Source organism: Mustela lutreola, chromosome 8, assembly GCF_030435805.1.
Source record: "Mustela lutreola isolate mMusLut2 chromosome 8, mMusLut2.pri, whole genome shotgun sequence".
NCBI lineage: Eukaryota > Metazoa > Chordata > Mammalia > Carnivora > Mustelidae > Mustela > Mustela lutreola.
The window spans coordinates 96,472,328-96,490,024 of NC_081297.1; the positions used below are offsets into that span (position 1 = coordinate 96,472,328).

Consider the following 17,697-nt stretch of genomic DNA (forward strand, 5'->3'; position numbering starts at 1 on the left):
CCAGTATTTCAGGAGAGGACTCATCGAGCTAAATCCTGATCAACTAGGGACCTTTCAGAGCACCCATGAAGGCTGCTGATACAAGGTCGGACATGAGGTGGCGCTGTTGCGCTTTATAATGACTTCCTCTTCTCCACCAGGACTGACGTCTCCTTTATACCTGACCAGGCGGCAATCACTAAAGGAGGAACTCAGTAAGTAGATCAGTAACAAGTGCAGCTTTCACAGTTTCAGCAGAGGTTTCCTGCTGGCTAGTGTGTGGTGAGTCCCGGAAACCTCAGTGCCCACAGACTTCCCTTTGTGGGGAGCCCGCCCAGACTCCATCCTTTGCTGGTAGCCACGCCCCACCAGTGGGAAGGAGGGACTGAAAAGCATTTCCTTGAGGCTGGCACACCTTGTCGTTCCCAAATTGTTCATTTTTTTTTCTCCCTCTGGCTGGGCCAGTTGCATCTGAGAGCAGAGCGGCCGGAGAAGGGACACGGTAGTGGACGGGGATTGGGGGGCAGGAAGGGTGGGAGCTGGGTGCCAGTGATGCAGCAGGGGTGGACCTGGACACTTGGAAAGAAAAGAGGGAGGCCCAGAGTGGGACGGTTGTGAAGGGAAGTTCCAATTTTATGTGAACGAACAATAGTCATTACGTGAGTGAACATGTATTTCTTTGGAAGGAACATCTTGTGGGTTTTGACTTTTATGTATTTATGACTACACAGTATGATATACTCTTGGTGACCGAATTTCTCTAATTTGTCTTCCTTTTTCTGTGCCTCTTTTCCTTCTCCCTATCCGTCAACCCGGTCCCCATTTTGTCTCCTTTCCTCCCCTTTCATTTCGGTGACCGTGGACTCATTTTGTTAGGAATCCACCAGCCATGTGAGTTTCTCATACATTTCAGACCAAGCTTTCTTCCTGATAGTGAGAGCCATCAGCAGTTGTGGAAATAAAGCACTAGAGCTCTTGTAGGGTGCAGCACACACATACTGAAATGCACCTGGAGGTGTCCTTCACCTCACACTCCTCACCCCTGCAAGGGGCCAACCTGGTCTCTAGTGAGAGGAACAGGTGCCCCATGAATAACCTGGGTTTGAGTTGTGTGCATCCAGTTATATATGGATTTTTAAAAATAAATTCAGAACAGCGCTGTAAATGCATTTTCTCTTCCTTAGGATTTTAAAGTGTTTTCTCTAGCATACTTTATTATCAGAATACAGTATGTAATACATAGAATCTACAAAGTTAGTGTTGCTCGACTGTTTATGTTATTGGTAAGGCTTCCGGTCAACAGACTATTAGTAGTTAAGTTTTGGGGGAGTCAAAAGCTATATGCTTACTAGCTGCTGCTTGGAGGATCGGTGTCCCTAAACCCTGCATTGTTGAAGGGTCAACTGTACAGGCAGACTTCAGAGATATTGCGGGTTTGGTCTCGGACCACTGATATAAAGTGAGTATTGTAATGGAGGGAGTCAAATGAAATGTTTGATTTCAGTGCAAACAAAAGTTATGTTTATACTGTACTGTAGTCCATTAAGTGTGCAATAGAATTATGTGTAAAATTTAAAAAAGTGCATCCTTTAGTTAGAATACTTTATTGCTCAGGCATCAGTTGGTTGAATTTTGCTTTCTTGTGCTGCAAAGACACTGTGTTTTTTATGGTCATTTAAAGTGCCAGGCTCTTGTTTTCCGCTCAGATCATGATCTCAGAGTCTTGAGATAGAGCCCGGTTCCAGGCTCCATACTCAAGTGTGGAGTCTGCTTAAGGCTCTCTTTCCTGTACCCCTGGGTGGCTCAGTTGGTTAAGGGTCTGCCTTCAGCTCAGGTCATGATCTCAGAGTTGTAGGTCCCTCAGGTGGGAGCCTGCTTCTCCCTCTGCCCGCTGCTCCCCCTGCTTGTGATCTTTCTCTCTCCTGGACAATAAACAAAATTAAAAAAAAATTATCAGAGGCATCTGGGTGGCTCAATCACTTGGAAACCTGCCTTTGGTTTGGTCATGATTCCCAGGTCCTAGGATCCAGTCCCACATCAGGCTCCCTATTCAGCCGGGAGCCTGCTTTCTCCCTCTCCTCCCCACCTGTGCTCTCTCTCACTATCTCTGTCACAATCTCTGTCTCTCTCTCTCAAATAAATAAATAAAATCTAAAAAAAATTATCATTATTAAAAAAAAAAAAAAAGACTTTCTTTCTCTAGGGGTGCCTGGGTGGCTCAGTGGGTCAAGCATCTGCCTTGGGCTCAGGTTGTGATCCTGGGGTCCTTGAATGGGGATCCAGCCCTTCCTCATGCTCCCTGCCAAGCAGGGAATCTGTTTATCCCTCTCTCTCTACCCCTTCCCACTGCTTGTGCTCTCTCACTGTATTAGTTTGCTGGGGCTGCTCTAACGAGGTACACAAGCTGAGTGGCTTGAGCAACAGAAATTTAGTGTCTCAAAGTTCTGGAGGCTAGAAGTCTGAAATCAAGCTGTTGGAAGGGTTGGTTCTTTCTGAGCACCAGGAGGGAAAGAGCTGTCCCAGGCCTTTTTCTTTGGCTTGTAGATGGCTGTTTTTTTGTTCGTATGGCTTCCCTCCTGCATATATGTTTTCAAATTTCCTTCTTTTTTTTTTTTTAAGATTTTATTTATTTATTTGACAGAGATCACAAGTAGGCAAAGAGGCAGGCGGGGAGAGAGAGAGAGAGAGAGAGAGGAGGAAGCAGGCTCCCTGCTGAGCAGAAAGCCCGATGCGGAGCTTGATTCCAGGATGCTGGGATCATGACCTGAGCGGAAGGCAGAGGCTTTAACCCACTGAGCCACCCAGGTGCCCCAAATTTCCTCCTTTTAACAGGATACTAGTTATCCTGGATTAGGGCCCCCTTGAATGACCTCCTTTTATCTCAATTACCTCTGCCAAGACTATTTTCAAATAACTTCACATTCTGTGGTACTGGAAGCTAGGACTTCAACATCTGAATTTTGGGGTGGCACATTTCAACTCATAATAGTACCTCGTTCTTGAATTATGTACGCATTCAAAGTTAGTTGAGCTCGTCTATTTCAGGTGTCTTCTGCAGAAACTTTGTTTCCACCTTTCCCAACCAGCTCCTGCAGGCATGTGCTTCAAACTCCTCTGGGGAGTTTTGTGATTCTGCAGCTCTGTTTTAAACTGAGCATGTTAGTTTCCTTTTGAAATTTTATTTTTTAAAGAAGAGAGAGAGAGAGAGAGAGAGAGAGAGAATGTGTGCTGAGCAGAGGGTGGGGTGAGGGGAAGGGCAGGGCAGAGGGAGAGGGAGAAGGAGAGAGAGAATTTTAAGCAGAAAGCCTGACACCAGGCTTGATCCTGCGACCCTGACATCGAGACCTGAGCCCCAAATCAAGAGTCAGACGCTTAACTGATGGAGCCACCCAGGCGCCCCAGGCAGGTTAGTTTCCTATTGTTGCTGTAATGAATCAGCACACATTTGTTGGTTTCAACCAACCCAGATTTTTATCTTACAGTTCTGGAAGTCAGAAGTCTCAAGTGGGTAGACAGGCCTGCATTCCTTCTGGAGGCTCAGGGCAGAGGCCTTTTCCTTGCCTTTTTTCAGCTTCTAAAGACTGCTTACATTGCTTGGCTTGTGATGCTTCCACCTGCAAAGCCATTTCAAGTCATTCTCACATTCCCTATGCCGGCAGTGACACCTGTGCCTTTTTCTTCCACATTCAGGGTCTTTGTGGTGACATCAGAGTCACTGGATAACCCAGAATAAGGGTTTCAAGGTCAGTTGCCTAATTCTGTCTGCAATCTCTATTCCCTTTTGCTATTTTGACACTCTTAAAAAACTAACATATTCATAGTTCTGGAGAATTGGACATAGATGTCTTTGATGGTTACCTGCCAGCCACACTGAGCTTTCAATGACTGGGTTCCCTTTATTGGGTTTATTGTCCTATTTTCACTCTGGGGGATCAATGTTTTGCTTGCTATGTGTAGCAGAGAACTACATATCCTTGTTATAGAGACAACCAGCATCCTGCCTAATGATAGAACTAAAGATGTGTTCCCATTGAGCAGAGAGCTGGGCACCCTGATACTTCCTATCTAACACTGTCAGAAACCACTTCCCAGCCCTACTGTAATTTTAGCATTACAATTAAATTCTTTATACCCAATTTATTTGTGTAGGTTATTTTTCTCTAAATATTTTTCTTTTGGATCCAATGCTATTTTTATTTTTTAATTTGCTAAAGATTTAAATATTTAAATATTTTAAAGATTTAAAATTTGTTAAAGATTAAAGATAAAGATTTATTTATTTATTTTAGAGAGACAGAGTGAGAAGGTAGTGCTGAGGGAGAGAGAGAATCCAGGTGCACTCTTTCCCAAGTGGGCTGCCTGATGAGGGGCTTGATCCCACAACCTTGGGATCATGACCTGAGCTGAAATCAAGAGTCGGACTCTTTTTTTTTTTTTTTTTAAGAATTTATTTATTTATTTGACAGACAGAGATCACAAGTAGGCAGAGAGGCAGGCAGAGAGAGGGGCCGGGGGAAGCAGGCTCCCTGTCTAGCAGAGAGCCTGATGCGGGGCTCGATCCCAGGACTCTGGGATCATGACCCTGGCCGAAGCCAGAGGCTCAACCCACTGAGCCACCCGGGCGCCCCAGGAGTTGGACTCTTAACTGACTGATCTACCCCGGCGCGCCCCCCCCCCCAGTATTATAGGTGAAGTTAGCAACTTTTTTTCATTAAACAAACATATGAATTTTGTTATGTGTTATATGCTGGTCTAGATGGGAAGGATACAGTAATGAAAAAAGAAAGTAGACGAAGGCCTGAAATTCTTGTTCCATAAAGTTGTCTCTCTCACTTCATTCTTGGCCTTCCCACCAGCCTAGGTTTAGCCAGTCTCAATGCCCCACCGTACTTCTGACTTCAGATGCCCTCTGCCTGATTCTTGGCTGTGCTAATGAACGGCCTAAAGAAGCTGACCATGCCCTCCAGGAAATTACCAGCTGGTTGGGAAGAAACAGATAATAGGCGAACCGAGTAAGCACTGAGTAAGCAGCTTGGGTACTCAGTACTCTGTATTAGCATATCATCTATTGGACACAGTTTCTTTCTTTCTTTCTTCTTTTTTTTTGGACACAGTTTCTAACAGGGAAAATGAAAGTGGAAGAGAATGAGCACACACCCACACCCACCCATGAAGCAGTTACTTTCACCAACAACTGTGTAGGATGCAAAGAGTCTGCTCCGGAATGCAGGGACCTGAAATCTGTTTTAAGCTCTGGCACTCTTTTTTGTGCTCACTTTTTTATGATTTACCTCATTGTCATTCATTATCTCCTATTTCCCCCCTACCCCTTAGCGAATGAAGGGTTCATGTAGACTGGGGAATCTTCCTGGGTTGGAAAAATGAGTCTCTTATTTTTGAAATTCTCACCATTTTTTTCAGGTTCCATCAGGATAATAATGAGGGGATAGGTTAGAATTTAGCTGGGGAGACAGTCACCTCTGGGCAAGAAAGGAAAGTGGAGGTGGGGTGAAGGGGTTCCCACCCATCCCCTGATTTCAGCCTCTTTTCCTGAGCTGACTACTCTTACCTCCTCAGCTCAGGTGGCCTTCATTACTTGCTCCTGCCTAGAACACCCACTGAGCTGGGCAGGGTAGATCCCAGCGAATGCGACTTCGGAAGGTTGAGTTTTCAAGGAACAGAAGGATCTCCCGATGCTCCTGCCTTCATTAGCCCTCATCAGTCTCTGTCATGTCCCAACTTCTAAGAATTGTCTCCACCCTGTAACTCAATCTGTTTCCTCCATTATAATTACAATCTTTCTGGCAGTAGCCATGTAACCATATAGCTAATTTTTAATAATGCCCGTGGTCAAATCAACTTGAAGATAGTGATAACATTTTTCAAATCTGCAGTTGTAGATTTTTAGGTACTAAATTATTGTCAAGAAGTATAAATGAAAAGGAAGCCCGTTTTAATTTTCCTGCTGTAGCTGTTAATCTCCTATAGCCCCACATAGTAAACTGTCCCATTTGTATATATTCAGCAGTGGTTTTTAACATTGTCAGGTAACAAAAGACAGAAATATGGTGCTATTTCTAGAACACTGGCCTAAATTAAATTTACTATATGCACATAATTCTAGGCAATGTTAGAATTCTACTAAGAACAAATTGTAGCAGATGCTAAAGGTTAAGAAGAAACTGTATCAAAATATATATTATGGCCATAGGTAAATCTCAGTAATGAACATATAATACTCATATTTTAAGCCAGTTTGCTTTCTGGAGAAAGCTTCAGAATTATTAACTTTTGTCTCAACAGTTTTGAATGATTTAAGCAAACATACTGTGTTGGGTAAATACAGAGTGTTGTGTTGAAGAACTCCAGGAGACAGAATGTATGTTTATATTCATATTATGCTGTTAACTGAATGATGAAAAACATTTGTGAAAGGTGATAATTGGAGTTTGGAGAAATTGATCCTAAGCACGTTTTTCTTTTCTCTTTTTTGAAAATATTTTAAAAATTTATTTGAATTTATTTTAAAATGTATTTATTTAAAAGAGAGAGAGAGAGAGAGAGCGCATGAGCAGGGCAGAAGTAGAGGAGAGAAAGGGAGAAGCCAGCTCCCCACTGAGCAGGGAGCCCAATGCAGGACTCGATCCCAGGACCTTGGGATCATGACCCGAGCTCAAGGGAGATGCTTAACTGACTGAGCCACCCAGATGCCCCCTAAGCACATTTTTCTGATGGTACTGAGCTATTAGGGCCAGTCGTATGTTAAAGCCTCCCCTCCCCAGCCCCAGTTTGTATCCTTTGGGTCAACTTCTCCAAATCCCTCTTAAGTCAGTTGGGTCTGGCTTGGCCCAGGCAAGAAAAGCTCCTGTTGGCTCTTGCCACCATGCTCAGTTGGGGCCCCAGTGTAGTGCTCCTTCTGGCTGGTTGGAGGCTAAGGCAGCAGGAAAGGGCTTGTTGAGCTGAGTAGTAGAGGTGACAGACTTGCTTATAGTTCAAGGAAGGTGAAGGAAGTCTAAGAAAATGCTAAATATTTATCTTTATTGCCTTGTTTTTCATCAGATTTGTAAGCAGATTCCACAAATCCAGCCAGTCTGGTCTGTAGCTGTCCTGCTTCCTACTTTTGTGGTTTCTTCCTACAGGTTTCAATACTTGGTCCCTTTAGTTGTTCCGGGGGACTGATGTCTTATTATGAGTCAAAATGAGTTCTGGCAGAGGAAGAAGAAGGAAATAAAGCATCCACTAGAGTATTCTTAAAGCCCTGTAGTCCCTGCAATGAAAACACAGCTGGAATGTGAAGTCTCTAGTCTTCAACCTTGGACACGTAGGGCATAGATTTCCACAGGCTGGTCCAGACATACACAACCCAAGATCCATCAGGCAGAAGAAACTATGAAAGTATGTGCGCATTAGGAATTCTAAAAACTAGTATCCTTTTTCTTATCCTTGCTCCTACAAAACTTAACTGAATGACAAGGGGTCAAATCTCCAGTCAGCCTTATGAAGGGTGGAAAATGGTAGCAAAACAGAACCGGGGGGAGATTGAAGACACACAATAGAAGTCTTAGTTTAAGTGCTCATTGACTGTTGAAAGACATCTCTCTTGTGTGACTGAGTTTCCTCATTGGTAAGATGAGGAGGCAAGTTTTTCCTATTGCTTTTAGAGGGCTCTGCTGCTTGTTCAGCATTCTGTGGCATTTCTGGAGCGTGTGTTGCCCTCCATAGCATGCTCCTCAGGCAGAATAAGAGATGGAAGGCAGGGCTGCTCTTTTGTTACTTTAGTGGGGAGGTATGGCTATAGCAGCCCAGAAGGCCCAGCAGTGGTTACTTCCTTTTCAGCATGGAAATCGAATGGCTTGTTGATATTGAAAGTTGAACCTGTTGTATTTGCATCTGTTCTTGAAGCCCAAGCATCTCATGTATCACCAGCAGGTGACTCGGGTTTCACTGGCTGTGCTTCTCATCCTCACCCACATTCCATTTATAGGATGGTCCAATCTAGAATTCTAGATCAGGAGCATTCACATCTGATTAGATCTCTGATTTATCTTCTGATAAAGGGCCAGTCACCTTAACACTCAGACCTTCAGTTTCCACGGATGAAGTTGTTAAGAGAGCTGTAGAGTATTCGGAAGTGGCTTTCTATTATAAAAATGAAGAGGGACGCCAGGGTGGCTCAGTCAGTTAAGCGTCTCTCTTCTGCTCAGGTAACGATCACAGGTTTCTGGATCAAGTCCCGTGTCAGGCTCCCTGCTCATTTAGGAGTCTGCCTCTCCCTCTCTGTCTGCCACTCCACTAGTTCATGTTCTCTCCCTCTCTCTCTCTGTGTGTCAAATAAATAAATAAATAAATAAAATCTTAAATAAAAACAAATAAATAAGAATGGAAATATTACAATTTTGTAGGACTGGGGAAAAAGAAATATTAAATAAACCAAATGTGATCTTATAATGATCTATAAAGAACTACCCCTTCAACAACATTGCTTTTATCTTTCCAAGTCTGCTTTTCTTTGGCTGATATTAAAATTGACTATTTTTAACTCACTGAGTTAGCATTGGCTGGGGAATGGTGCCAAGCCGACTTAAAAATGGAAGCATGAGCTCATGTTAACTACAAACAGATGGCCCATAAAGATCTGATAGTATCATCATGGCCCCAGGTTGTGGGTTTATAGATATTCAGATAGCATATGAGATAAGTCCCTCACAAAAAGAAATTCACTGAACCTTGGGATAGAACTCTCTGTGCTAGATGGAAATCCTTATTATTTTTATTCTGAGTTATAGGATTTAACAGTGATATCGGGGTTGCTCCTTTGTGGCTTTTGTTTAAACTTTAGTAAAACATATTTTGGGTGTCCAGGGAGCAGTGTTCTCCATAGATTACATGTGCAGAAGTATCTATGTGGATAGAAATTTAGAGATGTCATTCTTTGAATACTGTCTCCAGTTCCACCAATACAGGGCAATCTGAGAAGCTAGGTGAACTCAGGCTCATCCAAGAAAATAAACTGAGTTCTGACAGTCAGAGCTACAGAATGTGATGTTCTGTGGTCTATGCATTTATCCAAACATAAGAAGGAACAGTAGTGGCCTTTTAGTATGCTATGGTATTAGATATAGATAGGATGTCTGGCCAGTCTCTACGAGGCAGATATTGTCCAACCTGTTCTAGAATGAATTTTCTCAGAGACAGAACATTCTGTGATAGCACCACTTCAGACACAAATTCTGGCTTAACTTTTAGAGGCCACAGAACTGTGAATGTTAGCATTGACAACAAATGAGACTTGTCCACTGAAAACTACAAAATATCATTGAGGGAAATTAAAGATCTAAATAAGTGGAAAGACATCTTGTGTTCTTAGGTAGGCAGACTTAATATTAAGATGGCAGTACTCCCCAAGTTGATTTATATAGTCAATGTATTCTCTACCAAAATTCCAGAAAGCCTTTTTTACAGAAATGGCAAAGTGGATTCTAGAAGTAACGTTGGAATGTAAGGATCTTACAATATCCAAAACAACCATTGAAAAGATCAAACTTGGATGACACATATTTAATGATTTTAAGACTCACTGGAAAGCTAAGTAATTAAGACTGTATACTATTGGTATAAGGATAGACATATAGACAGATTTAAGAGTCTTGAAATAAACTCAGACCTATGGCCATTTGATTTACTACACAGTGCTGAAACAGTTTATTGTTCAGACACATTGGATGTTCATATGCAACACTAAGACACTGAAACTGTGCGGAAACAACTGGATATCCACATGCAAAAGAATGAAATGGAATGCTTACTTCACAACATATGTAGAAGTTGACTCCAAATAGGTCTTAGACCCAAATGTGAGAACTAAAACCATTATTCAGCCACAAGAAAGAATGAAGTACTGATTTATAGCTACAGCATGGATGTGATGGTTAAGAAATGGGGTTCAGATGGTGGAGAAGTAGGGGGACCTGGGGCTTTCCTCATCCCTCAACACAGCAGTACTGAGGTCCGGTCACTTGGAACACCCAGGAAACCCATCTGAGGATTGGAAGAAGGATTTCCTTAGTTGGAGGGAAATGACATGGCAGGTGTGAGGTGTGTGGAACTGAATTGGGAGACAGAAAAGCTGCCATGCTGTGGAGGGGAAGGACCCCTTTCTGCAGGGAGAGAAGATGGAGAGAGGGAGAGACAGGTTGAGAGAGTGTGGCATCAGGTGTGCACAAGAAGAAAACTTCTCAGACCCAGACTGTGGTGGTTAATTTTATATGTCTATTTGACTGGGCTGTTGAGTGTCCAGATAGCTGGGAAATGTTATTTATGGGTGTGTCTGTGAGGATGTTTCTGGAAAGGATTAGCATTTGAATCAGCAGACTGAGTAAAGACCTGCCCTCATCAGTGTGGGTGGGCATCATCATATTTGGGGCAAATATGGTGGAGGAAGGGTGACTTCCTCTCTCTTGAGATGGGACTTCTGTCTTGTCCTGCCCTCCAACATTGGAGCTCCTGGTTCTCTGGCCTTCATGCTCTGGGACTTACACCAGTGGCCCCCGGTTCTCAGAACTTCAGCCTCATAATGAATTGTACCACCAGCTTTCCTGACTTTCCAGCTTGCAGACTGTGGGACTACTTGGCCTGCATAACTACATGAGCCAATTCCTATAATAAATCTCCTCTTACGTATCTGCATATCAGTGTATATCTATCTATCTACATCTATATATCTTATTGGTTCAATTCTCCAGAGAACCCTAATACAATGGGTGACCTTAAAAACATGGTAAGTGAAAGGAACCAGACACAAAGCTACAGATTGGATGATTCAGTTCATATGAAATGTTCAAAATAGGCACATCCACAGAGATAGCAAGTAGGTGAGTGATTGCCAGGGGCTGGGGGAGTGGGCATTGGGGTGTGACTGCTATTGGTACAGATTTCTTTTGGGGGATGATGAAAGTATTCTAAAATTATAAAGCAGTGATGGTTGTACAACTTTGTGAACATAAAAACCACTGAATTGAATACTTTAAGAGATGAGTTTTATGGTTATGTGAATTATATCTTGGTCAAAAAGAAAGCAATATTGAAGGTAATTCTAATTTTGCAAAAAAAAAAAAAAAAGATAGAGAGAGAGAGAGCGAGAGAGAAAAGAAAAGAGCAAAGATTTTTAAAGCTCTGCTAGAAAGATGGAGATGGCATAATGTAAGAAAACAAATTCCAAAGCCACACAACCTGGAAATTCCAAATCCCTGTTACTAGCTGTGTGATCTGGAACAAGTTACTTAATCTTTCTGTGACCCAGTTTCTTCATCTGTATGTGAAGTGCTTAGAACGGCACCTAACACATAGGGAGCACTGTATGAACGTTTGTCATTGTATCTACATGCCATCAAATGCACTAGGCTGGAGCGGGAAGCTGTGCTAACCCATAAATGACCATTAAGGAGGGGCACAGCAGGGCAAAGTCCAAAGCAGATGGCTTCACTTGGTTTACTGTTTGAACGCCGCTCCGTGTTGACTCATGGAAAGAAATGGAGTTTAGTGGGAGAGGAGGGAAAGAGAGTATGGGTCCAGGATACAGTATCTATATTTAACTTTTCCTGGGTCCTGGAAAAGATCTAAAACTATGTCAGGAGAGACATTCAGAGGAGGGAACCCGAGAAAGGTATGGTGAAAAGTACTTTAAAAATTTTTGTTGTTCAATTTAGATAAATATTAGGCAAAAATTTTGAGGGTTTTCCTCTGGATTTAGATAATAAACTTAGGATCTTTGTTCTTCCCTTCCTGTCTCTACTGGGATGTTGTTACCTCTTTCGTTACAAAATAAAATCAAACAGCTGTTTCAAGATTTTATTTATTTATTTATTTAGAATGTGGAGGGGAGGGGCAGAGAGAGAGGCAAGGAGAGAGAATCTCAAGCAGACTCTGTGCTGAGTGCAGAGCCTGTTGTGGGACTCGATTTGATAACCCTAAGATCATGAGCTGAGCTGAAATCATGAGTTGGATGCTTAGCGAACTGAGCCACCCAGGCACCCCCAAGCATATCTTTAAAGTTCATGCCACTCCCACATTTTTATTCCTAAGACAATCAAGAAGCCAGGGCCGTGTCAAGTATTTCTAACAATATTCACGTCCCTTTGTTTTAAACTGCTTTCTGCATCCTTGTAGGGTGTATTTACTCTTCCTAACTTTTCTGTAAATCTGATTCTTTCTGTCAACATGTAGCAAAGAAGGACTAGATTACGCAGCCATATTGAAGGGATGGTAGAAGGTATTAGATTTCTTACTTAAAAGGATAGAGAAAAACTCAGTTGTCCATCTTTCCTTTGGTTCTACACTTCTGAATTCTCTTCTATGTGAATATATGTTCCATAGCTTCAGATCATAATTTCGATTTCTTGGATACTAAATAAATAATTCTAATGCCTTATATTTTTACTTTATATGTTTCATGATGCTTTGTATACAAAGCTCTACAAAGAGATGTTAATTGGTTTATGTAAGGTCACACACAAGATGAGGCTAACCCAGGCGGTAACTGAGATCTCATATCCCCTTTGCCTGTATGAGCAGAGGATCCTTTTCTTTCTTTCTTTCTTTCTTTTTTTTTTTAAATATTTTATCCATTTATTTGAGAGGAAGAGAGCACTCATACACAGAGGTAGAGGGAAAGGGAGAAGCAGAATCCCTGCTGAGCAGAAAGCCCTATGCGAGGCTCAATCCCAGGACTCTAAGATCATTACCTGTGCTGAAGGCAGATGCTTAACTGAGCCACCCAGGTGCCCTGAGGATACTTTCTTTTCATTCTACATTTCTCCTAGAACTTTCTATTAAGAATAATCTAGGTGAGAAAAACATGACCAGTTCTAGGGCAGAAGGCAGCTGAAGCCAAGGTGAAGATTAATGCCAGAGCCTCATTATACTTGTTAGTATATATCCATGCTAGTATAGAAATAGTATTATTTAATGTTCATATGATCCCAGGTTTTTCTCCAAAGGGCATCTCTTATATGCATTAATCTGTCTTCCTAAAAATTATTGGCATTAATATATGAGAGAAGGAAAAGTATGATCAACAAATGATGGAACAATGAGTAGAATTGGCCTGAAATCTCTGAAATACCAAAGACTTAACCCTATTTCCCAAACATTTACTATTGAAAAGTTCTAACTGTGGGCTGCAAGGATACTTCAGACAAAAGAGCCCTAGGCATGTGGGGGGAGGGGGAAAGGGGTAACACGATAATTCTACCTTAGACCTCTGAAATCCATTAACTTTCTTCTATTCTAAAATTTTAAGTCCTGTTGTATGTTTTATCTTATTTGTCTTGCCAGAACATCTCTGATTAGGTGGTTCAAGGATTATGATCCATTATTTTATGGATTAGAAGTTAAAACCCAGGGATGTGATAAAACTTGCCCAAAATGACAGAGTCAGAGAGAGACAGGGATAATGTTAAAACATGGATGCCAATTTAGAACTTTATTAAACTAGGGCCTGATAAATTTTAAATCTGACTACATTACTTTACCCACTAACTTAAAAAGCCATTTATTAAAAACTTCAGCTGAATATAAAATTGAGCATAAAATTAATGAACTTGAACATAAAATTAATATATTTATAGCAGTCCATTGTCCAGTTGTATGAAAATTTGACATCCCTCTTTGTATTCATTAAGGTTTTCCAGAAAAAATAGAATGAACAGAACATTTATATGTCATCTATGTATGTAGCTATCATCCATTGAGATTTATTTTAAAGACTTTGTGGATAGTTGGCAAGTCCAAAATCTTCAGGGTAGGTGAGCAGGCTGGAGACACAGTGAAGATATGCAGTTTAAGTGCAGCATGATGGCAGAATTTCCTCCTCTTTTGAGGAGGTCAAAGACCTTCAACTGTTTGGGTGAGGCATACCCAAATTATGGAGGGTAATCTCCTTTACTCAAATTTCACTGACTTAAATGTTAATCTCATTTAAAAATTCCTTCACAGAAAGATCACTGTTTGATGAATTATCTTGGTACCATGGCCTAGCCAAGCTGACACATAAAATTAACCATCATACTCTTCTTCTTTTTTTTTTTTTTAATAAAGTCTTTTTTTTTTTTAAGATTTTATTTATTTATTTGACAGAGAGAGATCACAAGTAGGCAGAGAGGCAGGCAGAGAGAAAGAGGAGGAAACAGGCTCCCTGCTGAGCAGAGAGCCCGATGTGGGACTCGATCCCAGGACCCTGAGATCATGACCTGAGCCGAAGGCAGCGGCCTAACCCACTGAGCCACCCAGGCGCCCACCATCATACTCTTCTTGATGAAAATTTTTATTTCTACTTTTAATTTTTTTATTGTAGAAAATTTAAATATTATACAAAAGCAAATAGATAGGATGGTAAGATGACTACTTATGTATTTAATAACCCCAATTTAATGATTTTCAACACCTGGCCAATCATGTTTCATATTTATCTCTGCACACTTCCATTGCTTAAATCCTGGGATTGTTTTGAAGCACATGCCTATTTCTGCTTTCAAAAGAAATAAATAAAAGTACAATAATTTTTTTTTTGCATGTTCAGACTCATCTTCCATTAAAAAAAATCCTCTTAAGGGATGCCTGGCTGGCTCAGCTGGTGGATTGTGTGACTCTTGGTCTTAGGGTTGTGAGTTTGAGCTCCATGTTGGGTGTAGAGATTACTTAAAAATAAAATCTTAAAAAAAAAATCCTTTTATAATTGACTCGGGAGAGAAATTCCTGGGTCAAAATTAGGAATGTCATTAAGGTTCTTTTCTTACATGTTGCCAAATTTGTTTCCAAAACTATAGAAATTTAGATTCCCTGTGGTTCTTCAGAGTATCAGAATTCTCTTTCATTTTTTTCTTCTTAAGTGGATAGGCAAAAATATTCGCATCTTGTTTTTACTTGAATGAGTATTATTTAATTACTAGTTAAGGTAAACATCTTTGATCTTACATTACCCTTCTTCCATATTTGTTAAATATTAACATTTTAGTTTGGTGTGTTGATTTTCTTTTCTTTTTTCTTTCTAATTTATTTTCAGCATAACAGTATTCATTATTTTTTCACCACACCCAGTACTCCATGCAATCCGTGCCCTCTGTAATACTCACCACCTGGTACCCCAACCTCCCACCCCCCCCACCACTTCAAACCCCTCAGATTGTTTTTCAGAGTCCATAGTCTCTCATGATTCACCTCCCCTTCCAATTTACCCTAACTCCCTTCTCCTCTCTAACTCCCCACGTCCTCCATGCTATTTGTTATGCTCCACAAATAAGTGAAACCATATGATAATTGACTCTCTCTGCTTGACTTATTTCACTCAGCATAATCTCTTCCAGTCCCGTCCATGTTGCTACAAAAGTTGGGTATTCATCCTTTCTGATGGAGGCATAATACTCCATAGTGCATATGGACCACATTTTCCTTATCCATTCGTCTGTTGAAGGGCATCTTGGTTCTTTCCACAGTTTGGTGACCATGGCCATTGCTGCTATAAACATTGGGGTACAGATGGCCCTTCTTTTCACTACATCTGTATCTTTGGGGTAAATGCCCAGGAGTGCAATTGCAGGGTCACAGTGAAGTTCTATTTTTAATTTATTGAGGGATCTCCACACTGTTCTCCAAAGAGGCTGCACCAACTTGCATTCCCACCAACAGTGGAAGAGGGTTCCCCTTTCTCCACATCCTCTCCAACACATGTTGTTTCCTGTCTTGTTAATTTTGGCCATTCTAACTGGTGTAAGGTGGTATCTCAATGTGGTTTTAATTTGAATCTCCCTGAGGGCTAGTGATGATGAACATTTTTTCATGTGTTTGATAGGCATTTGTATGTCTTCATTGGAGAAGTGTCTGTTCATATCTTCTGCCCATTTTTTGATATGATTGCCTGTTTAGTGTGTGTTGAGTTTGAGGAGTTCATTATAGATCTTGGATATCAACCTTTTGTCTGTACTGTCATTTGCAAATATCTTCTCCCATTCTGTGGGTTGCCTCTTTGTTTTTTTGACTGTTTCTTTTGCTGTGCAGAAGCTTTTGATTTTGATGAAGTCCCAAAAGTTTATTTTCGCTTTTTGTTTCCTTTGCCTTTGGGGTGTGTTGATTTTTTTTTTGTTTTTCACTTTTCATGACCATTTATTTATTGTCATCTTAGTAATTTTCTTACTATAGTTACTAAGTTATATAGAATTTCCTTGTTTTTATTCATTGGTTGATCCTTTGTGAGTTTTTTTCCCTATTGGAAGGTGTCTTCTCACTCTCTCTTTATTTAAAAATATTTATTTATTTGAGGGAGAGCGAGCACACAAGCAGGGGAAGGGAGAAAGACAGGTGGACTCTGGGCTGAGCCTGGAGCCTAGTGGGGGCTCAATTCCATGGGGAGGGGTCACTACTGGAGCTGAAATCCCAATTCGGGCGCTCAACCAATTGAGCCACTCAGGTGCTCTAGGAGTCTTCTCTTTTAGACTTATCAAATCCTTACCAATCCAATATAACTTACACTGTTATTTCTTAACATATAATCATTTTTACAACTAAAATTTAATTTTGCATAGGAATGAAGGATGGAAATTAAAATTGCCAAACGAGTAACCATAATATACATATTATGCATAATCCACATAATGATAATCAATCTTAATAGTTCTCAATCTAGCTGTAATTTAGTATCTCCTGGGAAACAGTCCCTTTTTTCAGGGGTGATAGAAATCATAATTATGGGATTCATAATCATCACAATCTCTTCCAAGATCCACATATATAAATGTTATGATAATAGGTGTTTTGTTTTCTTATTCAGAGTTATGGATGCTTACTGATTGGTACAGCTACTCCCCAGCCTGGGAGATAGGTGAAGGAGGGAGGAAGGGAGGAGAGACTGCGACGGATTGACTGTCATGGGTTGGGCACCATACTAGACTTTTTACATAACGTATTCCGTAGAGCTTTCAAATGCTTTGACAGATATTATGGTCTCTACTTACAAGTGGAAAAACAGGCTCAGAAAGGTGACAATGATTTATATGCAGTTATGATGAATGGTGGACCTGAGATTCAAATAGTCTGATTCCAAATCTCCTTCTCTTACCACGATCCCATAGGGAATTATAGGCAGGGTAGGGATAGGGATGAAACTTGGGAGTTTCTGGGCCTTCTGTGATATGGGTCAGAAGATGCCAGTCTGAAGGAGTCTTCAGAATTTGAGAGGCAAGGCGGTAGAGCTGCTTGAGGGGACTTGCTGGTTGCCCTGCCCCTTTACTGGTGGGATTCATTTCTTGCTGCTCTCTGTGGTTCTTCGCTGCCCTCAGGAGAGAAAGAGGCGTCCTGCTCCCTAAATGAGGAAGGGAAGGCATGGCAAGTTCTGGTGTTATGTCTCTGGATGCTTGTTGAATAATCTATCAAGCCAGACCAGGACCTCAGACTTCCGACTCTGTTATCATAGCACCAACTCTTTGCTGATTCCACGTCTCATAATTTCCAGAATGCTTAGCTCTGCAGCATGCTGACTCACTCCTGAAGAGGGACTCTGCTGTTTGCTCCTCGAGGTGCCAAATGACATTCCCAGAGGCATCTTTTTTATCTTGCCAGGCCTTTGTTGTTGTTTACCTAGGATTACTTTCTATGTATAGAATCTTTAGAGGGACACACCCTGGATGACATGGCCTTGAGGTAAACGGCAGTTGAGCTGATTTCCTGATT

General features: G+C 41.2%; 1 protein-coding gene across 5 annotated transcripts in view; it reads left to right on the forward strand.

The window, feature by feature from the left end:
- The first annotated feature begins 339 nt into the window (after positions 1–339).
- Positions 340–17,697, forward strand: part of STYK1 (serine/threonine/tyrosine kinase 1) — a 40,470-nt gene continuing 23,112 nt past the window's right edge. Inside the window, exon 1 of one of the 5 annotated variants that reach the window (XM_059186091.1) lies at positions 340–481. Coding sequence is in view for 1 of the 5 variants with exons in the window: in XM_059186088.1 (XP_059042071.1) it covers positions 3,359–3,385 (27 nt within the window). In the remaining 4 variants the exon portion in view is untranslated. Of the gene's footprint in view, positions 482–1,333; positions 1,439–3,297; positions 3,386–17,697 lie in introns of those variants that run through there. The other 4 variants (XM_059186090.1, XM_059186089.1, XM_059186092.1 and 1 more) reach the window with 4 other exon arrangements.